Source organism: Elephas maximus, chromosome 22 (genome assembly GCF_024166365.1).
Source record: "Elephas maximus indicus isolate mEleMax1 chromosome 22, mEleMax1 primary haplotype, whole genome shotgun sequence".
NCBI lineage: Eukaryota > Metazoa > Chordata > Mammalia > Proboscidea > Elephantidae > Elephas > Elephas maximus.
The window spans coordinates 26958827-26979199 of record NC_064840.1 but is presented as its reverse complement, the minus strand read 5'-3'; the positions used below and the strand labels follow the sequence as shown (position 1 = coordinate 26979199).

The 20373-nt window shown below is 50.2% G+C and overlaps 1 protein-coding gene across 1 annotated transcript; it reads right to left on the bottom strand.

Moving 5' to 3' along the window:
* Nucleotides 1–402: 402 nt before the first annotated feature.
* Nucleotides 403–18467, bottom strand: NIPSNAP1 (nipsnap homolog 1). The gene is made up of 10 exons (XM_049866453.1): nucleotides 18339–18467; nucleotides 11772–11899; nucleotides 11548–11593; nucleotides 11238–11332; nucleotides 5827–5897; nucleotides 5531–5671; nucleotides 5202–5233; nucleotides 4721–4815; nucleotides 3435–3518; nucleotides 403–1541 (listed from the first exon to the last, which is right to left on the bottom strand). The coding sequence occupies exons 1-10, from the start codon at nucleotides 18440–18442 to the stop codon at nucleotides 1477–1479; spliced, it is 861 nt and encodes a 286-aa protein (XP_049722410.1). The 5' UTR covers nucleotides 18443–18467; the 3' UTR covers nucleotides 403–1476.
* Between the last annotated feature and the right edge of the window lie 1906 nt (nucleotides 18468–20373).

The window sequence follows — 20373 nt, the reverse complement described above, 5'->3', positions numbered from 1 at the left end:
GTCACATTCAGGGCCCCAAGGCACACAGCGAAGGCATTAGCCCCATTTTACACTTGTTTTTTCACAGGTACATCACTAGTTTCCCCATTTTTAGGGCCAATTTACCTAGGATAGTCACAGCTCTAACGCAGTATTTGACAGCTTCAAGTGATTCCTAGCCCTGGCATGAAATATCCTGAATTTTTAATGTAAAATCCTACTTATCTGGGGCTAGAAACGCCCATGTCCTGAATCAGTACATGGCCATTTCTTTCTCCTACCCCTGGGTGAGGCTGAAAATGGCCCCCCACCTGATAGTGGCTAAGGGAACACAAAGCCCTTAAGGGGGAAAGATCAGCTAGGTGGGACTTGGAAGTTAGCCAGCTCTGCCTTGCCTTGGGCATTTGCCATAGGTCCTTACAGATAGAAAAAAAAGACACATGAGGTTTACAGTAAATATTTAATTGGTTCCATCAGCAACTCCAGTACAACTTTTTCTGGATGGGAGGCACAATCAAGCAAGCAAGGGGTTCATGAGGTATGAGGTTCATGGAGGAGGCACCCAGAATGACTGACCCCATTCTATACTCCCGGTGTCCCAGTAAAATGAGGGTTGTTGGGCTAATGGAATGTGGAGTGGGGAAAAAGGAATGCCAGTGGGGGAAACACAGGCCCTGCTTTTGTCCCTTTGCCTGAAGCAGGGAAGAGGGTGGGAGACACTGGAACTACACATTCAAGGTCTCAACCCCATTACTTAGGGAAAAACAAATGAATTTCTCCTCGTCTGTCTTGTATTAGAATCCCTCCCCAAGTGGTCTTCAGTCATCTCTATTCTATCTTCCTAATTCTGGATTCCAAATTCTGCAATTCAAACCTGGGTCTGCTTTCTGGGTTCCCTGATCCCATGTTCCGTCTCCTGCCTCGAAATCTTTCCCATCCCCCGTCCCTTCTCCCAGCCCATCCTCCCCGCCACCCCCCCATGGAATGTGCTGACTTCCTCCTGATCCTGCTGATATGAGAGTTTTTGGCAGTTCCAGGCTTGTCCCCAGCAGGAGGGACTTGACTCAGACTGTCTGGCCCAGTGGAGGCCAGGGAGCTCCTGAGGACCTGGCACAGTGCCAACCACCTCTCTTCCCACCCCACTACTAACCACTGGACACACTACCTTTTGGGCAACTAAAGTGCAGTTGGGAATTTCTGTGGTGATAACTAAGGGCTAGGGCTTTAAGCTGAGGAATCTTAGGAGAAGATGTGGGAAGACATAAAAGGCTGCTATTCTTCTGTCAGTGAAACAAGAAACTTTCCAGCAGGAAGGGAAGGAAGAGGCCGGGGAAGGCAGGCAGGGTCTGGGCACAGCTGCAAATCTCAGACCTTATCATCCTTCAGCACCCCCTTGCCTGAGCTGAGCACTGCCCCCTAGACCCCTGCAGATCTGAGAAGAAACGATGTGAGCAGAACCAGGACCTGAGGGAGAAAGGCAAGGATGTGGAGGCAACATCACTGCAGAGGTGAGATCTTCAAGGGGATCATGACCCGACACTCCATGTGTCGCACCAACGGGACTGCGGAGACAGAGGCAGAGGTCGTGAGCGCCTACCCCCACTAGCCATTGGAGGAGGAGAAGGCTCTGAATGTCCTCCTGGAAGGGCCCAGAGAGAGGACCAGGTTCCCAACATTGTGGGATAAGAGGGGACTTAGGTGGTAACAGAGTCCTGGGTGGTACAAAAGGTTAAAGCACTTGGCTGCTAACCAAAAGGTTGGACGTTCAAGGCTACCCAGAAGCACCTCGGAAGACCGACCTGGCAGTCTCACTCTGAAAAATCAACCATTGAAAACCCTATGGAGTAGTTCCATCCTGACACACACGGAGTCACTCTGGGTTGGAATCCACTCGACAGCAACTGCTAGTTTTTTTTAGGTAGTAATGAGATGAACATTTTAAAATTTTAACAATTATGTATTTATTTTCCTGTGTATACGAAAAAATAACTAGCATAGTGAAAAGTGATTTCACAGATAAAATTGTGAAAAAATTTTTGAAAAACAAACAAAAGGCTAGGTTACCAAAACCAAGCCAAACCCAGCGCCAGCAAGTCGATTCCGACTCATAGCTACCCTATACGGCAGAGTAGAACTGCCCCATAGAGTTTCCAAGGAGCACCTGGCAGATTCGAACTGCCGACCCTTTGGTTAGCAGCCATAGCACTTAACCACTACGCCACCAGGGTTTCCAAGGCTAGGTTAAGAGCCAAAAAAAACCCAAACCTGTCGCTGTCGCGTTGATTCCAACTCACAGTGACTATATTGCACAGAGTAGAACTGCTAACTGCTCTCTGGGTGTCCAAGGTGGACTCAAACTGCTGACCTTTTGGTTAGCAGCCAAGCTCTTAACCATTGTGCGACCAGGGCTCCAGGTTAAGAAGAAAGAAAGATATTTTAAGGAAAAATATCAAGAAAATAATTGTGGCGAGAGTATGCTGATAGGGCAAGCTGTGAGGGTGTCCTCGAGTGGCTGAGGTTTGAAAAACGCTGATTTTGTCCAACTGCCTCATTTAACAGATGGGAAAATTGCAGCCCAGAGAGGGTCACGAACAGCCCAAGGTCACCCAGGAAGTCAGACTTCTTTTCTACCTCCTCAGGGCTTCTCACACTTAAACATGCATGCAAGTCACCAGCCATGTCTAAGGTCACAAGGCTCTTGTTAAAGTACAAATTCTGAGTCAGTAGGTCTGGGAGGGCCTGAGATTCTGCATCTCTAACAAGCTTCCAGGGGATGCCAAAACTGTCCGTTGGGACACTTTGAGCAGCCAGGCTCCCGCTGACTCCTTCAGCAAGCACATTCTCTCCTCACACCAGATGGCATCTGTAAGCTTAACCCTAAGCTCCTCAAGGGGCAGGGACAGGCTCTTGTTCAGTTCTGTGTTCTCCACCCACCTACCCACAACAGTCCCTGGCCCGGGGTGAGGGCTCTATCAACACCTACTGATTCCAGGTGGTTCTCAGGGGTTACCAATAAAGTGGCAAACTCCTTGAGCAAAAACAACAGGCCACATTTGTGGCGTGCTTCCTCTGGGCCAGCCTCTGGCCAAAGCACTTTTTATAGATTACCTCAAGGAATTCTCCCTATAGCTCTCAGGGAGGCACTATCTCCATCACCATCTTAGAGGGGAAGAAACAGCCTCAGCAAGGTGAAAAGCCAAGTCCAAGGTGTGTGCTCAGCTACTCCACATCTCTGAGGCAGGGACCTCTGGGCTACCTTATCGTCCCCCAGAGCACTCATAACTGCCTGGATCACACAGAACGTGCCACCAGGATAGAAGCTCACTAACTTCATGTTCCTCATCACTGGAGGTAATCAAGCAAGGCTAGACCTCCACGCAGAATGGATTCCATCCTCAGACAGGGCTCCTGGCAAAGGACCAAGGGCCCCACTGACTCCCAGAGGTGGCGCTCACCTGTGTAGTAGACATTCTCGTCCCAGCCCGTCTTCCTCCAGGCAGCATTTCGAGTCTCGTTCCGAGACTGCAGGTCTTTATAGGCTGTGGGAGACGCATATGCTTATTCCCTGGGCACATAGGATTTGATCCTGTATCCAGCATGGGCCTTCCTCCTACTGCCCCAAACCCTGCCCTGCCACCTCCTCCTCCCACATGCCCTGGACTGTTAGCAAACCCTGTCTCCTTTGATAGTCTCATCCAGCTAGTACATATGCTGATTATGCGGACAACTCCCGAATTTATACTTCCAGCTCTGACCTTTCCTGCGAGCTCCAGACTCATGTATCCAGTGCCCACTTGATGTCTCCATTTGGATGTGCCAGTGTCTCAAACGGGATACTTCCGAGGGCCAGTTACACCCCTGACCCTCTAATCCATTCCTCCCCTAGATCTCCCCATCTCATTAAGTGACAGCAGTATTCACCCAGCGGCTCAAACAGCAGCCTGGGAGTTCTTCTGGAATCTTCTTCTCCCTCCCTCACCCCATACAGCCAATTCATCCACAAGTCCCACTGGTTCTACCTCCAGAAAATGAATCTGTGGCCTCTCATCATGCTCACTGCCACCACCTTAGGCCAGGCCATCATCCTCTCTCACCTGCACTAGTCTTACTGTCTCCTGATAGCCCACTTCCTCTCTTGCTCCCCTACAAACCACCAACCACACGGCAGCCAGAGGAATCATATTACAACATAAATCCAATTGTGTTGCTACTGCTTAAAATGCTCCAGCAGCTTCCTGTTGCGTTTAGAAGAAAATTCCATCACCTCATGGTCTCTGAGGCCCAGCCTGATCTGCGCCTCTCCCCCTCTCCTACCCCATCTCCTCACACTCTCTACATTGACCTCCCTCCCCCGCCTCAAAACCCTGAAGACCTTTCCCCACTGCAGGGCCTTTGCACGTGCTGTTCCCTCCTCTTGGAATGCCCTTCCCCCAGCAATTCACCACTGGCTCCTTCTTATTCGTTAGCTGTTTTTACATTTTACCCCCTCAGAGAGGCTGCCTCTGTCTACCCCAGTCAAGGTAGGTCCTCTATGTTTTCTTCCATCACATCTCCCTGTTTCTTTTCTGCAAGGCATTTGTAATAATCTGAAATGATCTTTCTTTTTAGTTCACATCTGAGGTGGTCTCCCCTCTGCTAGAATGTCAGCTCCGTGAGGGCACTGGTATATCCCCACTGTCCACACAGAGTGTTGATGGCAGAGCAGGGACTAGCATGGGCTCCCAGAGGGTCCCCAGCCTACCCCAGAGATGGTGCACAACGTAGAGCTCTCCTATCTGCGAGTAGAAGCCGCCCACTGCCTCCTGGTTCTCTTGCCGGTACTTGATGGCCCGGGCCCTGGGGATGGCAGAAGAGTGCTGGGCAGAAGCCAGGACTCTGGGGGAGGCCTGGGAATTCCGCCTGTGCAAAGGGCTCCCTGAAGTGTGCCCAAGCTGATGCCTCAGCCACACCTCACAGGGAGATATGGCCACCAGCTGGCAGAGATGATTCAGAAAATGGGGTGACAGAGGGGCAGCCACTGGCTGTGTGTTCTCCCAGGGAAGGCCTCACAATCCTCCAGGAGATCCTCACCTCCTCCTTGGACATCCTTCTCCCAGGTCCAGGAGGGGCAGAGAATCCTGGGTTTCCTATGATATGGTCCTGGGTAAGGTGGCCTACTAGGGCCCTTGGCTGAGGCAGGATGGGTAGGGTCTTCCCACCCCAGCACTAATACCGCCACTCACCAGTTGTTCCCCCACTCGATCATGGTTCCCGGCTGAAAGACAGGCAGAGAAAGGATGGGAATGAGCCCCATCTTGGAGCCTCACCTTGGATCCTCCCCAGTATCACTGTTCCCAGAGCCTCATTCAGGCCCTGACTCGAACCTGGGTGTGCACATCCGCACAGATGCATATACACCTCTGTTCTGAGCCTGCAGGGAGCCTGCAGGGAGGGGGAAGCCAGAAGGCCCAGTCTAGGTGCTGGGGCCCAGGGCCCATCTTGGCGCACCTGCAAAGTAGCACTGCAGCAGGGAAGGTAGGAGGCAGGCAGGGCTCTGCCAAGAGGAAGGTACCTTGAGCTTATACGTCCTCAGCTCATAGATGTTGGGGCCTGCTCGGGGCTCTGGCTCATTCCAGAAGCTGAACTCAAGGAGCAACTGGTTTCTCCTGGAATGCAGCATCTGGCTCCGCTCCTCCCGGAACTCCAGGTATTCCTGTGGGCACAGCAGTATGGGCACAGCAGTCAGAAAGTACCCCCACCCAACAGTGTGCCCCACAGGGTGATGGAGGCAGCCCCCAGCACAGGACTGGGCCACAGCCAACAACAGGTTCCCTGACTAGAGGAAGGCTTGGCCAGATGCCAACATACCTTGTTGTTTTTGAGCTTGTTCATGCAGTCTGTGAGGGCTGGGTAGCCACCAGAGAATCGCCATAGGTGCACTGTCGGGGGGTAGGAGGTACAGGTCAGAGGGCCACTGGGACCCCACCCTGTTTACCCCAAGGCTGGATAACAAGTGTGTATATGTAATGAGGGGTGGGGGAGAGGTTTCCAGCCTGGTTTCCTCTAACATCAAGACTCTCTGAGTTCCCTGTCTTGGTGAAGGACAGCACTGGACATGAGATGACCGAGACACAAGTCCAAGAAACCTGGGTTCAGCCTTTGACCCCTCTAGGCCTCAATGTCCTCATCTTGAAAATGAGGTAGTACTCCCACCCAACCTTGCTTCAATAGCAAGCAAGACGATATCAGATGTATTTCCGCGGGAGCAGCAGCAAGCATAAGGCTGGATAAAAGGAGAGGGTAGGTTTGACGAGCTGATACGGAACAGTCTCCAAGACAGCAAATTAAAAAACAAAAAACCAAGAAACAGAACAGCATGCACAGTAGGCTGCCCCCTGTGTTTGGTGGGGGACGGGGGGGGTGCTACATGAGACATTTCCAGAGAAGCTCTCTATGCATCATCTCATGATGCAGCCCCCAGAGATCATGACAGCAGATGCTCCTTAACAGAGAACTGAGGTCTGGGGCCGTGGGTGGGAGGGAGGCTTACTTTTCACTGAAAACTTTTGCACAGTTTGGATTTTTTATCACATCATCCAATAATGTTGTTGTTAGCTGCCATCAAGTCAGTCCCTGACTCATGGGGACCCCGTACACAACAGAACAAAACGCAGCCCGGTCCTAAAGCATCTCCATGATCGGTTGCAGATCAGACTATGTGACCCATAGGGTTTTCATTGGCTGTTTTTCAGAAGTAGATCCCCAGCCCTTTCTTCCTATTCAGTCCTAGTCTGGAAGTCCTGCTAAAACCTGTTCAGTATCATAGCAACATGCAAGCCTCCACTGACAAGACGGGTGGTTGGCTGGAATCGAACCCAGGTCTCCTGTATGGAAGGCATAAATTCTACCGCTGAAACACCACTGCCAACAATAAAGAGACCTAGTTCACTGTGGAGGAGAAAAAAGTGAACAGTTTTGCCATCCTGAGAGCATGGCTAGGCCCATCAGAGAAGGCAGGTCTCCAAAGAGTCACCTGGGCAGGTTGGAGCTGTGGTCACTGGCTGACCAGCACTTGTCAAAGAAAGCGTAGCCTCTGTTACTTCCAGTCAGCAGCCTGTCCCCACCCGCCTTTTGACTCCATCTGTGCCTTGATTTTCCCATCTACAAAATGGCCTGATCCTGCATTGTAAAGTCTTCTTTCAAAGATCAATAGCAAAAGTACTATATGGATGAAAGTCCACCAAAACCAGAAGTGCTGACCTGTGGAAGAGGGGTTCACTCCTATAGTAAGACCAGCAGGGAAAGTTACAGGGAAGGCAGCGGAAGACAAAAGAGAATTTTCCAGTGATTATTTGTTGTTGTTGTGTGCCTACAAGTCAATTCCGACTCATAGTGACCCTATAAGACAGAGTAGAACTGCCCCGTACAGTTTCCTAGGCTGAAATCTTTACAGAAGCAGATTGCCAGGTGTTTTCTTCCATAGAGCCACTGGTGGATTCGAACCAGACCTTTCGGTTAGCAGCCGAGCGCTTAACTATTAAGCCATCAGGACTCCCTCTTAATGATTGTAGAAGATGGGTCAGTGGTTCTTACGAAGTCATTACAATGCAGATTTCTGAGCCCTGCTCCTAGGGTACAGCTCAGAGGGTCTGCTCTAGCTGATTCTAATACAGACGCTTGAGGGGCCTACACTTTGAGACACACAAAATATAAGATATGCTTTAAAGATTCAGAATCCCATCTCTCAAAATACATATCACAAGCAGCAAACACTTGTGAGAATCCAAGGAGTACAGCTAGAGCACATTTAGTCATACCTAAAATGAACACAGAGTAGCTAAAGCGAAAGGAAGAAATGATGCAGTAAAAGAGCTGAAGAGAAGATTCCAAAGCACAGCTGAAGAAGACAAAGTAAAGTATTATAACAAAATATGCAAGGACCTGGAGAAAGAAAACCAAAAGGGTTTTCTCAAGCTGAAAGAACTGAAGAAAAAATGAAAGCCTCAAGTTGCACTTCTGAAGGATTCTACAGGGAAAATATTAAATGACAAAGCATCAAAAGAAGATGGAGGGAATCCACAGAATCACTGTACCAAAAAGAATTGGTTGGTATTCAACTATTTCTGGAGGTAGCATATGATAAAGAACCAATGGTACCGAAGGAAAAAGTCCAACCTGTACTGAAGGCACTGGCGAAAAGCAAGCCTCCAGGTATTAAGAGAATACCAATGGAGATGTTTCAACAAACAGATGCGACACTAAAAGCACTCACTCGTCTATGCCAAGAAATTTGGAAGACAGCTACCTGGCCAACCAACTGGAAGAGATCCAACAGAAAGTGGAAATTATCAAACAATATCATTAATATCACATACAAGTAAAACTCTGTGGAAGAACATTCAAGTGGTTGCAGTAGTACATCGACAGGGAACTGCCAGAAATTCAAGCCGGATTCAGAAGAGGACGTGGAACAAGGGATATCATTGCTGATGTCAGATGGATCTTGGCTGAAAGCATAGAGTCCAGAAAGATGTTTACCTATGTTTTATTGGCTATGCAAAGGCATGACCCTGTGGATCACAACAAATTACAGATAACATTGCAAAGAATGGGAATTCCAGGACACTTAACTGTGCTCATGAGGAACCTGTACTTTGACCAAGAGGCAGTGGTTTTAACAGAAAAAGGGGATGCCACATGGTTTAAAGTCAAGAAAGGTATGGGTTTTATCCTTTCACCATACTTACTCAATCTGAATGCTGAGCAGATAATCCAAGAAGCTGGACTATATGAAGAACGCAGCATCAGGATTGGAGGAAGACTCATTAACAACCTACATTATGCAGATGACACAACCTTGCTTGCTGAAAGTGAAGAGGACTTGAAGCACTTACTGATGAAGATCAAAGACCACGGCCTTCAGTATGGATTACATCTGAACGTAAAGAAAACAAAAATCCTCACAACTGGACCAATAAGCAAAATCATGATAAACAGAGGAAATACTGAAGTTGTAAAGGATTTCATTTTACTTGGATCCACAATCAACGCCCATGGAAACAGCAGTCAAGAAATCAAACGACACATTGCACTGGGCAAATCTGCTGCAAAAAATTTCTTTCAAGTGTTAAAAAGCAAAGATGTCACCTTGAGGACTAAGGTGCGCCTGACCCAAGCCGTGAAAGCTGGACAATGAATAACAAAGACTGAGAAGAATCGATGCCTTTGAATTACGGTGTTGGAGAAGAATATTGAATAGACCATGGACTGCCAGAAGGAAAACAAATGTCTTGGAAAAAGTACAGCCAGAATACTCATTAGAAGCAAAAATGTCAAGACTTCATCTCACATACTTTGGACATGTTATCAGGAGGGTCCAGTCCCTGGAGAAGGAAATCATGCTTGGTAGACTGTCAGTGAAAAAGAGGAAGACCCTCAACGAGATGGACTGACACAGTGTGGCTACAACAACGGACTCAAGCATAACAATGATTATGGGGATGACGCACGACTGGGTAGTGTTTTGTTCTGTTGTACATAGGATTGCTGAGTTGGAATCAACTTGACGGCACCTAACAAAATGGGAAAACTGAAGACAGTGTGCTTCTTCCTTAACCCCTGTACTGATGTGTCAGTCTGTTACTGCAACGGAATAAATTAAGGGAATCTGTATGTCTATCTGAGCCCTGGTGGTGCAGTGGTCAAAAGCTCAGCTACTAACCAAAAGGTCAGCAGTTCGAATCTATCAGCCACTCCCTGGAAACCCTATGGGCCAGTTCTACTCTGTCGTATAATGTTGCTATGAGTTGTAACTGACTTGATGGCAACGGGTTTGGTTTTTTTTTTTCTTTTGGTTTGATCTATCTGCAAGTCCCACCACCCATTTGTCAGTTTGTTGTAAACTGGTGGCTTACATGCTGCTATGATGCTAGAAGCTCTGGCATTTCAAGTATCAGCAAGGTCACCGATGTTAGACAGGTTTCAGTGGAGGTTCCAGACTAAGACACACTAGGAAGGAAGGCCTGGCAATCTACTTCCAAAAATGAGCTAATGAAAACTTTATGGATGAGAACAGAATATCATCTGATATTGCTGGAAGATGAGCCCCCTAGGTTGGAAGGGAATAATGGCCTCAAGTATGCTGGCAATCACGAGGCTGGCACGGGACTGGGCAATGTCTTGTCCTCAGTAGCAACTAACAAGAACAACATCCGCAGGTCACATTTTTTTTAAGCTACACACAATTATGAGGGCTCTCAAAGGATGAGATAGGTTGACTTACAATGTAGTGAGCTCTGCACTGCTGGAGGTGTTCAAGGGAAGCTTAAAGGCCCCTCTGTCAGGGCAAGTTCCCTGTGCCAAGCAGACAGTCTAAATCAGCACTGTCCAAGGCACATGTGTCTATCAGTGGGCACTTGAAATGTACCTGAATTTTCCATTTTATTTAAATTAATTTAAATGCAAGTAGGTACAGAAGTTAGTGGCTGCCGTCTTCGACAGCACAGGTCTAAATGCCAAGGCCCCTTTGAGTGGCTGAGATGGTGTGAGCCAACCAACTTCACCTGTGGGTTCTAACAGCTGGTGCTGAGATGGACATGTTGGGGTGCGATGGGGCATGCCAGGGGTGCCCCTGGGAAGCTGTAAGGAATCAGCTCAAACAAGAACCCTCATTTACTCCACAAACATGTGTGGGAAGCTGGGGTCTCAGTGGTGAAGACAGACAGGCACGGACCCTGCCCCCCAAGAACTCACCACCTCTGTGGGGAGACAGACAAGCACACAGGCAGCAACAGGGGTGTGGAACCAAGCCTGCGAAAAGGCAAGTGCTGGGGGCTGGGGAGCCAGCCTGGGTGGAGGGAATCAGCGGGCTTCCAGGAGGAAGTGAGGTCTACACTGAACAAAAAGATAAGTAAAAGGGAGGGCGCGAGGTAGAACAGGCAAGTGAGAAAGAATGTTCAGGCAGAGGAAATAGCATGAACAATAGCCTGGAACCAGAGAGCAGAACTGCTGATCTGGGAAACGGAAAGAAAGTTCTGGGTGGGGGCAGCACAGTGAGCAGGAAGGGAATGGGGACCCAAGGCTGGAGGCTGGGCAGGGATGGGCTTCCAGGGCCATGCCGAGAGCTGTGGGAAGCCATGACAGGTGTTTAAGCAGGGAAGTGAGGTGATGAGGTTTGCATTTGGAAAGACCCCTTGGGTGCTGCTATGGACAGGGGATGGAGGGCAGCCGGAGGCCTGGGCTGGGCAGTGGCAGTGGCACTGAGGAGGATGGCCCCTCACCTGCCTGGTCCTGCTCCCCGTACCACGTGTTCCAGTTGCCCACGAGCGAGCATGGGTAGTCCTCGTCCAGGTGCAGCTTGGGCAGCACGGCCTCCCTGGGGAGGGGCACGGAGAGGGGGCAGAGCTCACACCAGCTAGCAGGGCCCTTGGGGTAAGGGCTGGGCCTCTGTCTCCCCACCTCTAAGATGCAGAGGCTGGACAGCTCTGATGCCTACATCCCCTGGTTTCTGCAGGGGGCACGGGGAAGAGGTATGCAGAGGGGCTATGGGAGCAGAGGGGCTGGGGAGGGCGGGTGGAAGAAGATGCTCACGTCAGGCTGTTGTAGGCATCCAGACACTCAGGCTTCACATTGTGAACTGCAACAGAGGATAGAGAGCGGTGGGTGAAGCAGGGGCTGTGTATGTCTAGAGAGGGAGAGCGGGTGGAGCCTGGCAGGGCCAGGGGATGTCCCAGACCCTCCGATCTCCCTGCTGGAGCCTTGCAGGCCCCCAGAGGCCATGGGAGGGCACGGTTCACAGCTCCACAGCGACTCACACTGGATCTTGTATAGATTGCTGGTCTCCTTCTTGGACAACAGGGTTGAGTGGGCATCTTTCCGGGGATCCACCTTGTGGACAAAGAGGGAGCGGAACCAGCTGCCTTCGTTGTCCTTGGAATAGAAGCTGCAGGACAGAGGAATTCAGTGGGACGTGCAGGTGCATGGGGAGCCCTGGCTCTTCTGTCTGCTCAGCCACCCTGCTCCCCGGGACCAGTGACCCATATTTCTAGGAATGGGCCCAAAGAATCCCACAGTAGCTGCAGTGTGTGAAATGTCATGGGAGCTGGCTGGGTAGATCCAGTCCCCTCCAGAGATTCCAGCTGCCCAGTCGGCCTTCAAAGCTCTGCAGGGCCTCAGGAGGCCAGGAGAGGAAGCCCTGCCTCCCGCCTCTCTCTCTGGCCTCCCTGCTTTCACTTCAGCCCCTTCCAGGGTGTCCTCTACCTGGTCCGTACAGCTGCAGCCTCTTGCCAAGAGGATCAACCCCAAACCCACACTGTCTGATGCCCAGAGCCCTGGAGAGCCCAACATGTCCTGTCAGTCTTCTCTTCTGTACCCCCGACCTGTGTACCCTTCGGGTCTGCTCCTCCCAGAATACACCGGGCTCTTTTACTCTGGGCTTTCTTTGAAAGTTCTGTTCCGTCTGATGAGAAGGCTGCATTCACCACCCTCCCTGGAGCTTGCACTGCACTTGGCCTGTACTTCCTGCCAGCCCCCACGAATGGAAAGCTGAAGACAAATAACTCTTGTCCTTGAGGAGGTCATAGTCCACTGGAAGAAAGGGGCCTTGAAACACAGTTTCAGCTGGGAGCATCTGGGAAAGCCCAGATGAGCAAGGCCCTAATTGCCTCTGGCGACCTGGGCAGACTCTAGAGTAGGAGGTGATCTGGCTGAGTCTCCAGGGCTGATTTTGCATTTTCCAGGCAGAGGGGAATGAAAGGCATTGCAAGGAAAGATTCAGTCACTCACACAACATCTAATTGACACTTATCTGCCCTGCCCAGCTCCCTTAGGTGCCATGAGAATGAGTGAGTGAGTGAATCAATGGGGAACATGTGCTTTGCCCATGAGGACTATGGTTCAGAGCAGAGGGACCGGCCACCAGGTCCTTCTACACCCAAAACGGCCACCCCCTTCAAGGTCCCAGCAGGGGTGGCATTTATTTTGACACTGCCAGAGGCTGCTCGGTGCTGCTTGCTGCCAGGCCTGAAGAGCAAGTCCCCCTGGAAGGCAGATCCCAGCCAGGGAGCATGGCAGAGGAGGGTCTAGGGGTTAGCAGGTCCCCTCCCTTTACAAGCCTCCTCTATGGCTAGAATGAATGTTCTAAAATAAAAGCATTACTGTTTTCCAGATATGCAGCAGCCATTGCAACTGATGGAATTTAAAACACCATTTTGAATACCATTTGAGCATGCAGGAAGGTGAGAACAGATTCATCCCAAACGGTTACGACTGCTTACCTGGGAGAGGGCAGAGGGAGGCTGTTTAAGCTTTCTTTATGCATTGTAATTTTTCGTAAAGTTAAAAAAACAAAAAAATTTCATGCATTTTGAATTCATAGGCTCTGTCACTGTGCATGTATTTGCTTCATTAACAAAAACCAAGAAGACAATTTTCATCAAATGGGCAGTGTGGTCTGTGAAATTTCTGGACCAGAATAAGGGAGCCTCGCTATAAATTACGTTCACTGGTGACCTCCTCTCCACCAGGGAGCTGGGATCCACTTTTTAGTAGTATGATCTCTCTGAAGCTATGCAAGGATCTTATACTGTTGGTACTATTATATCCCCATTTTCGAGACAAGAAAACTGAGGCTCAGGGAGTTTAAGGAACTTGCCCTAGGTCACAGAGCAAATCAAGGGCAGAGCTGAGGCAACAACCAACTCTTTCCTCTTAAGCCAGCCCCCACCTCAGAGCAGGCACTGACCTAGGGGACATCAGGCAGACACAGTGAGAAACCAGCTATTTTCTACAAAGCCACTGCCAGCAGGGACCTGACCTTTGTAGAGGGGCTGTTTCTCCTGGAGTGGGTGGCGGCAGAGAGGAGAGCAGTTCCCACTATTTGGCAACCAAGACCTTTGCTCCAGGACAGAGCATGGAGTAATTTATTAACATCATTACTGACCAAGATAAACAGCCCAGTGCCAGCCCTGAATAGAGTGCCTGGTGGCTGGCATGCTGGGGGGTGCAGGAGGAGCCCAGGAGTTCCGATGGGTTCCCACCCCTCCCTGTTCCTTCCTGCCTCAGTTTCCCCATCTGTCACATGAGCAGGGTAGAGCAGCCCATCTCTAGAGATCTTTTCTACAGGCAAAATCCAAGAAGAGACTTGTCCAGGATCCCAGGGCAGGGTCTCAACTTGAAGCTAGCATCTTCAAGTAGTCTCAAGAGTTCAAATTTCACTTTCTCAGTGAAATCAGAACATCCTCCTACCCTTGAATCCCTCAACTCCTCTCAATCCTGCTGTCTCTTTTTTCTATAGGATACACCCCCTGCTAACACAGGACATCATTTTTTTGTTTACGATGTGCCTTGTCTATTGTCTGTCGTCCGCAGGAGAGCAGGCGTCTTGTCTGTTCTGTTCCCTGCTGCATCCCAGGGCCTGGCACAGTGCCTGGCACAGGTCCATGTTCAATCGCTGTTTGGGGAATGAATGGAGAAGTGGTGGGGGAGCTAAGACATAGTCACTGAAAATGTTGAAAGCTGGAAAGTAAGAAAGGAAAAATAGAACAGGCTTCAACCCAGAGTGTGAACTTGGGGCTCAGGGGCCCTTTCCATCGCAGTAGAATTAGTATTAGTATTTAAGAGCACAGGCTCTAGACAAACTCAGGTTCTAATCCTGGTTTGGCCACTACATGCCGTGTGACCCTGGACAACTTCATCTATGTGAGTCTTATTTTTCTCATCAGTGCTGATACATGGCAACAGCTACTATTGCTATTCCTACCTAGCTTTCTCCAGCTTCCACTGTCTCCCCATTTTCTTAATCTGCCCATCAATCTTTGCAAAGCACTACTTTTGTTATGTCATTGCTCTGCTCAAAAGCCTCCCATGGCTCCCCATTGCCTACAAAACAAAGGCCCAATGCCTCCACTTGGGATTCTGAGACCTTCCTCATCTAGTTCCAATCCACTTGCCAGTCAAATCCCTTTTAAATTTGGTGACCATAAGCCAGGATCTCCCAGCCCAGCGGTTCTCCAAGTGAGACACCAGCATCACCTGGGAACTCTGGGGGTGGGGCCAGCAATCTGGGTTTTAACAAGCCTTCCAGAGGATTCTGATGCACAATCAAGTTTGGGGATCACTACCCTACAGCAGTCCAGATTTCTGTTTTGTTTTCCCATGTAATCCAATACATCATCCCAGAAATGCCAGATTCTGGTACTTAAACTACATTAGGAATGCCTCTTAGGCCAAGACAGACACAATACAGCTTTGTCTGCTCCCAGTGTCCCGAAAATGTGGACACTGGAGCCTGGTCCAGCCCCTTCCCACAAAACGCTTCGCCCTTTTCCCCCTCAACCCTTTCATTATTTTCATATCACAGGTCTGCTCTCTCCAACCTCACCAGAAGACTAGCTAATGTCCTTCCATCCCTCAGGGTGCCTAGCACAGTGATTTTGGCATGGGAGTTGCTCAATAAATAATTTGTCCCACAATTCAGTCAACGGACATAATTTAGTTCTAAAGTTTATGTTCTACTTCTCAGTACGGTGAGTGGTGTCTGGGGTCATAAAAGTTTACAAATGGCCATCTAAGATACAACTGTTGTTCCATCCATCTGGAACAAAAGAGAAAGAAGGATACTCAAGAATCAGAGAAAGAATTAGGCTATAGGACTAACTGCCTCTAAGAACCACTGCCTCCTCTACCTTAAAACCAGAAGAACTAGATGGTGCCTGGCTACCACTACGCAAAGTTCTGATCAGGGACACAACAGATGGATCCTGGTAGATAGGGAGAAAAGTATGGAAGAGAACTTCAAATTCTTAAATAATTCAGACTTACTGTACCTATTGAGGCTGGAGGAGTCCCAGGAACTCTTCAAACCTTGAATTGAAATTATTCCCTAAAGTCACTTTAAAACTAAGTAAACAGCTTAGCTCAAAAAGTAAAGATGGGCACCCTTGAGTACTGTATCCTTTAAAAAAAAAATTACATAAGACCAAATGATCAATTGCCATTTTAAAAGCATAGATGAGAAGACTGGAGGGCAGGAAGTTTAAATTAACAGGAGTGAAACAACCAGAACAGAAATAATGAGAATGTTGACACAAAGTGAAGAATATAACCACTGTCACTGATCATTATGTCTAGAAACGGTGGAATGGGAGCGGGTTTTGCTGTGTGTATTTTCACCAAAAATAAATTTTGTCCCAGATGAGAACTTTTCCATCCTTCTTTGGGAGCAGTTACTATCGACGACATACCTGCATCGTCACAAGGATGTGACCCCTCCACACATCGATCTGCTCAGGAATGTTACAGATTTATATGCTGGGAAGCTTGCCTCAGTGCACATCCTGAAATGCTCTTCCGATTTGAGTCGGCTGACTTCAGAAAGGGGCCATGTTTCTCCTTATTGTTCAAGAGTGTGTTTTTAGCTAGAGAAACTCAAGTTCTGCTATCAACAGGATACCTGGTACAATGGTAAGGAGCAGTTGATTGCTGCTTACTGAGCACTTGCTATGTGCTACAAGCTAATCCTCACAATGTTTTTGAGACAAAGGAGGCTCAGAGATGTTCCACGCCTTATTCAAAGATGGCCAGTCCATGGCCAAGAGGCTTCCAAGCCAGGGTGGTCATTCCAAAGTCCATGTTCTGTCCCCACCCGAGCAGCCTTGTTGCCTCCAAACCTCAGAAGCCAGAAGGGCTGCTGCTGGCTCCCCTAGTGACTCCAGGGAGATGTGGGGCAGGCTGAGGGTCAGCAGGAGAGAATATTCCCAGGTATCCTATGTGGGACCAAGGTGTAAGTAAAAGCATGTAGGAAGCTGAGCAGCAGTCCTCAAGGGACTTGATAATTATTAACCCAGTAGATCACCAACCCACTTTACTGAGAAGGAGACCAAGTTTTCCAGAGGTCCAGTGATTCGTCCAGGGTTACAGAGTAAGTACGTGAGAAGCAGCGGCTACGGCTAAGTCCCATGCTCCTTTTGTGAATATTCTTTTGCGGATATTCGTCACACAGATGATTTTACCACCAACTGATTCTGTAACACTGGGAAGTGAAGTCCCTTTCCTGGGCCTTGATTTCTTCATCTGGAAACCAGGAGGCTCAGAAAAGATGATCTCCCCAAAGCCCTTTCAGCCTTGACCTTGTAAGGGGCTCAAGCAGAAATTCCTTGAGAGGCAGGCTAGGGCAAGCGGCAACATTTGTTTCATGTCCACCATGTGCTACATGCCTCACACAGATGGCCTCTTTAATCCTTAGCAACCCTATGAGACACACCTTATTTTATCACCCCCGTTTTACAGATGAGGAACCTGAGGCTTGAAAAGGTCAAATGACTTGCCCAAGGTCACTACAAAAGGCTGAGTGAGATTTGCTTGGTGGCAGGCAGACTCCAAGCTCTTTCCCTGATGCCAGCTTTCTCCTCAATTACTGGGCAGATGGATGGGGGCACATGGCAATCTCCTCTTCCCCAGCAGCCCAGCAGTCCCACTCTCCAGCCATCTAACATCTCATAGCAAGGCCTAAGAGAACTCTGCAGCTTCACTCCTGGGCTGGTGGACAGGAGGGGCCCCTGCTTCCTTTCCATAGGTAGAGAAATGGGCATTCTCACGTCTTTGGAAATGTTCTTTGAACATACACTGTCCTGAGCCCTGTGCTGGGGAAACAAAAATGAGCTGAAGGTCTAGTAGGGAGACAGGCAAGCCAAGAGCCATAAGTGCTCAGGGTGGTAAGTGCAGAGATGGAGGAAATGCAGAGCCCTGGAGACGAAGGAGGGAGGGGCCACCGTGGGACAAACAAAGGCCCAGGCCAAGTGAATGGCCAGCCAGCCTCCCTCTCCCAGGAAGCCACCCAGTTGTGGTGCAAAGAGCACAGGGTGTCAGAAGACCTGGATCCCAGACCCAGTGTTGCCATGGGAAAGCAAGTGGCATGAGCTTCGACAACTGCCATCCCCTCCTCCCCGCCGGTCTCAGTTGCCTCACCTGAACTGTTTGGGTGGGGGAGCAATGCCTGTGTAGCCATTGTTTTGGGGAATCCCCATTGCTTCCCCCGAGAACGGACCTTTCCCCATGGAGGAGCTCACCCTCCTAGAACCCCCAGTAGGGAGGAGGCTTCTCTTTCATCAGGTATTATTCCTTCTACCGGCAGCCCCCCGCCCCAGGACCCAGGGCCTGCCACCCCCATCTTCCATTCTCCGCCCAGACCCTAGTCCCCACTCGGACAAGGGCCATGCCCCTATCTTTCCCACCTTCCTCATTCTTTGCCCAGCCCTCGATCTTGCCCCCGCCCCTAGCCCCCAGGTTCCAAGCCGAGGAGTACCAGTCCCTCCCTGAGACCCAGACCCCTGTCCCGCCCTGCAAGCCCCGCGCGCGCCTCCCGCGCCCTGCCCGACTCTCACCGTGCCGCAGCCGCAGCCGCAGCCGCAGCATCCCCGGTACGGGGGCCCGGGCCACCCAGCAGCCGCCGCGCCGCCGCAGAGATGCTGCACAGCCGTGGAGCCATGTTGGAACGGCGCAGGTTGGAGGAAGGCCCCGCCCCCGAAGCCGGCGGCGGAGGCGGGACGTCGACAAGCCCCGCCCCCAGGAGCACCGACTCGCTCTGCAGGGGCAAGGTGGGCGTTCCTCCTCTGCGTACCCCAACTCCGCAGATGCTAAGCGGAAGTCGGGGTTCTAGTTCTCTGAGCCTCTGTGGCTTTGCCGCGGACTCGCTCTGTGAACTTGATTAAGCACTTTGTCCACTTGGAGCCTCAGTGTCCACCTCGGTAAAATGAGCACTTTGAATAATACCAGGAGTTCTTAATAGGGCGTTGGGGAATGAGCGGCAGAGGGTCAAAAGACCAAACCCGTTGCTGTCGGGTCCGTTCCGACCAATAGTGACCCTAGAGAACAGAATAGAAGTGCCCTATGGGGCAGTTAGAGGGCCAATCTGTAGCGACCCTCAGTAAGGCCCTTGAAATTGTATACAAGCGGTGTACACCTGAGTGGTTTTCTGGGTAGGGGTCCACAGGCAGCGTTTATCAAAGAAACAAATCCCCTAATAATCTAAGAAAGACTAGGCAAGGCTCTGGGCCGCACGGACCGTATCTTTCCACCATGCACTTTTCCTGTTACATTCCTCTCAGCCATTTGACCTGGGCCTCTTGGGGCCACATGCCCTCCACCTGCCCTGCCCTGCCCAACTCTTGCCTGTCGATAAAACCTACCTGTCTCAGCCCACAAGCCCCCAGACCACAGAGCTCTGCAGGGGCAGAGAGTCTGCAGGCCCCACATCTGGGGGCCCAGGCCCTCATCGCTTCCAGAGGGGCAGGTTGCATGCACAAGCCCCAAAATAATGCCCACCCGCTGACCGGGTGACAGGCTTGCATTCCCTGATTTGTTCAGCAGATACTGAGAGTCAGCCTGGCCAGATCCTGGGCTAGGCTGTGAGACACCAACTCAAACCCAAACCCGTTGCCATGGAGTCGATTCTGACTCCCAGACACCCTATAGGACAGAGTAGAACTGCCTCATGGGGTTTCCAAGGAGCAGCTGGTAGATTTGAACTGCTGACCTTTTGGTTAGCAGCTGGAGCTCTTAACCATTGTGCCGCCAGGGGGTCTATGAGACAGCAAAGTGGGGCAGAAAAAACTCCTGGCCTTCTTGGGGCTTCGGGCCTGGTGGGTGGACCAAAAAAACAAAGAAACCCCTTGCCCTGGAGTCAATTTCTGACTCATATCAACCCTACAGAGTCAAATCATTGCTGACTGTCAGCCCTCCAGAGCAGAGGCCTTAGCCTCTTGCGTGAGCCTGAGGAGTTATAACGGGGGTGGGGGTGGGGGAGGGGGTAAGTGGAGGGAGAGCCCTGTACAGATTGAGGAAATAATCTGTATGAAAATGTGAGCTTTTAACTATGAATTTTTTGTGTGTGTTTTCTAAAGTTGCTACCAAAAAAAAAAAATGTAGTGTTTGTGTGATTTATTTAAAAAGGAAACTGCAGATCATCATAATAGAAAAGCAATCAATTATCATAAACAGGTGATGCCAGTAAGATAACTGCAATGAGAGAACACAGTGTCACTGCTGCGTTGTAGTTAGGGCTCTGAACTGGGGCCTGCTCTCTATGTTAACAAAGATGAGCCGTTAGAGGGGGCTAGAGACGCGACTGGGCCTGTGCTTACCCTTACTCCTTGGGCTTATCGGAGGGATCAATAGAGAGGGAGCGCCTCCTTCTGGAAGTCAGTGTGATTTCCACAGGATCCCCACTCAGGAAAAGCCTGGATGGGTAGATGGAGTAACCACTCGTGACACAGCTCCCACTGGTGTCACTGGGTGGGAGCTGTCCTTCCCTTTGGAATGGAGTGTGGCGAGCCTGGGGCAGGGGAACTGACCACCCGCTCCAGGGCCTGGAAGCAGGCCTGTCTTTGGAACTGAGCTTGAATGGATGAGTAGGAGACT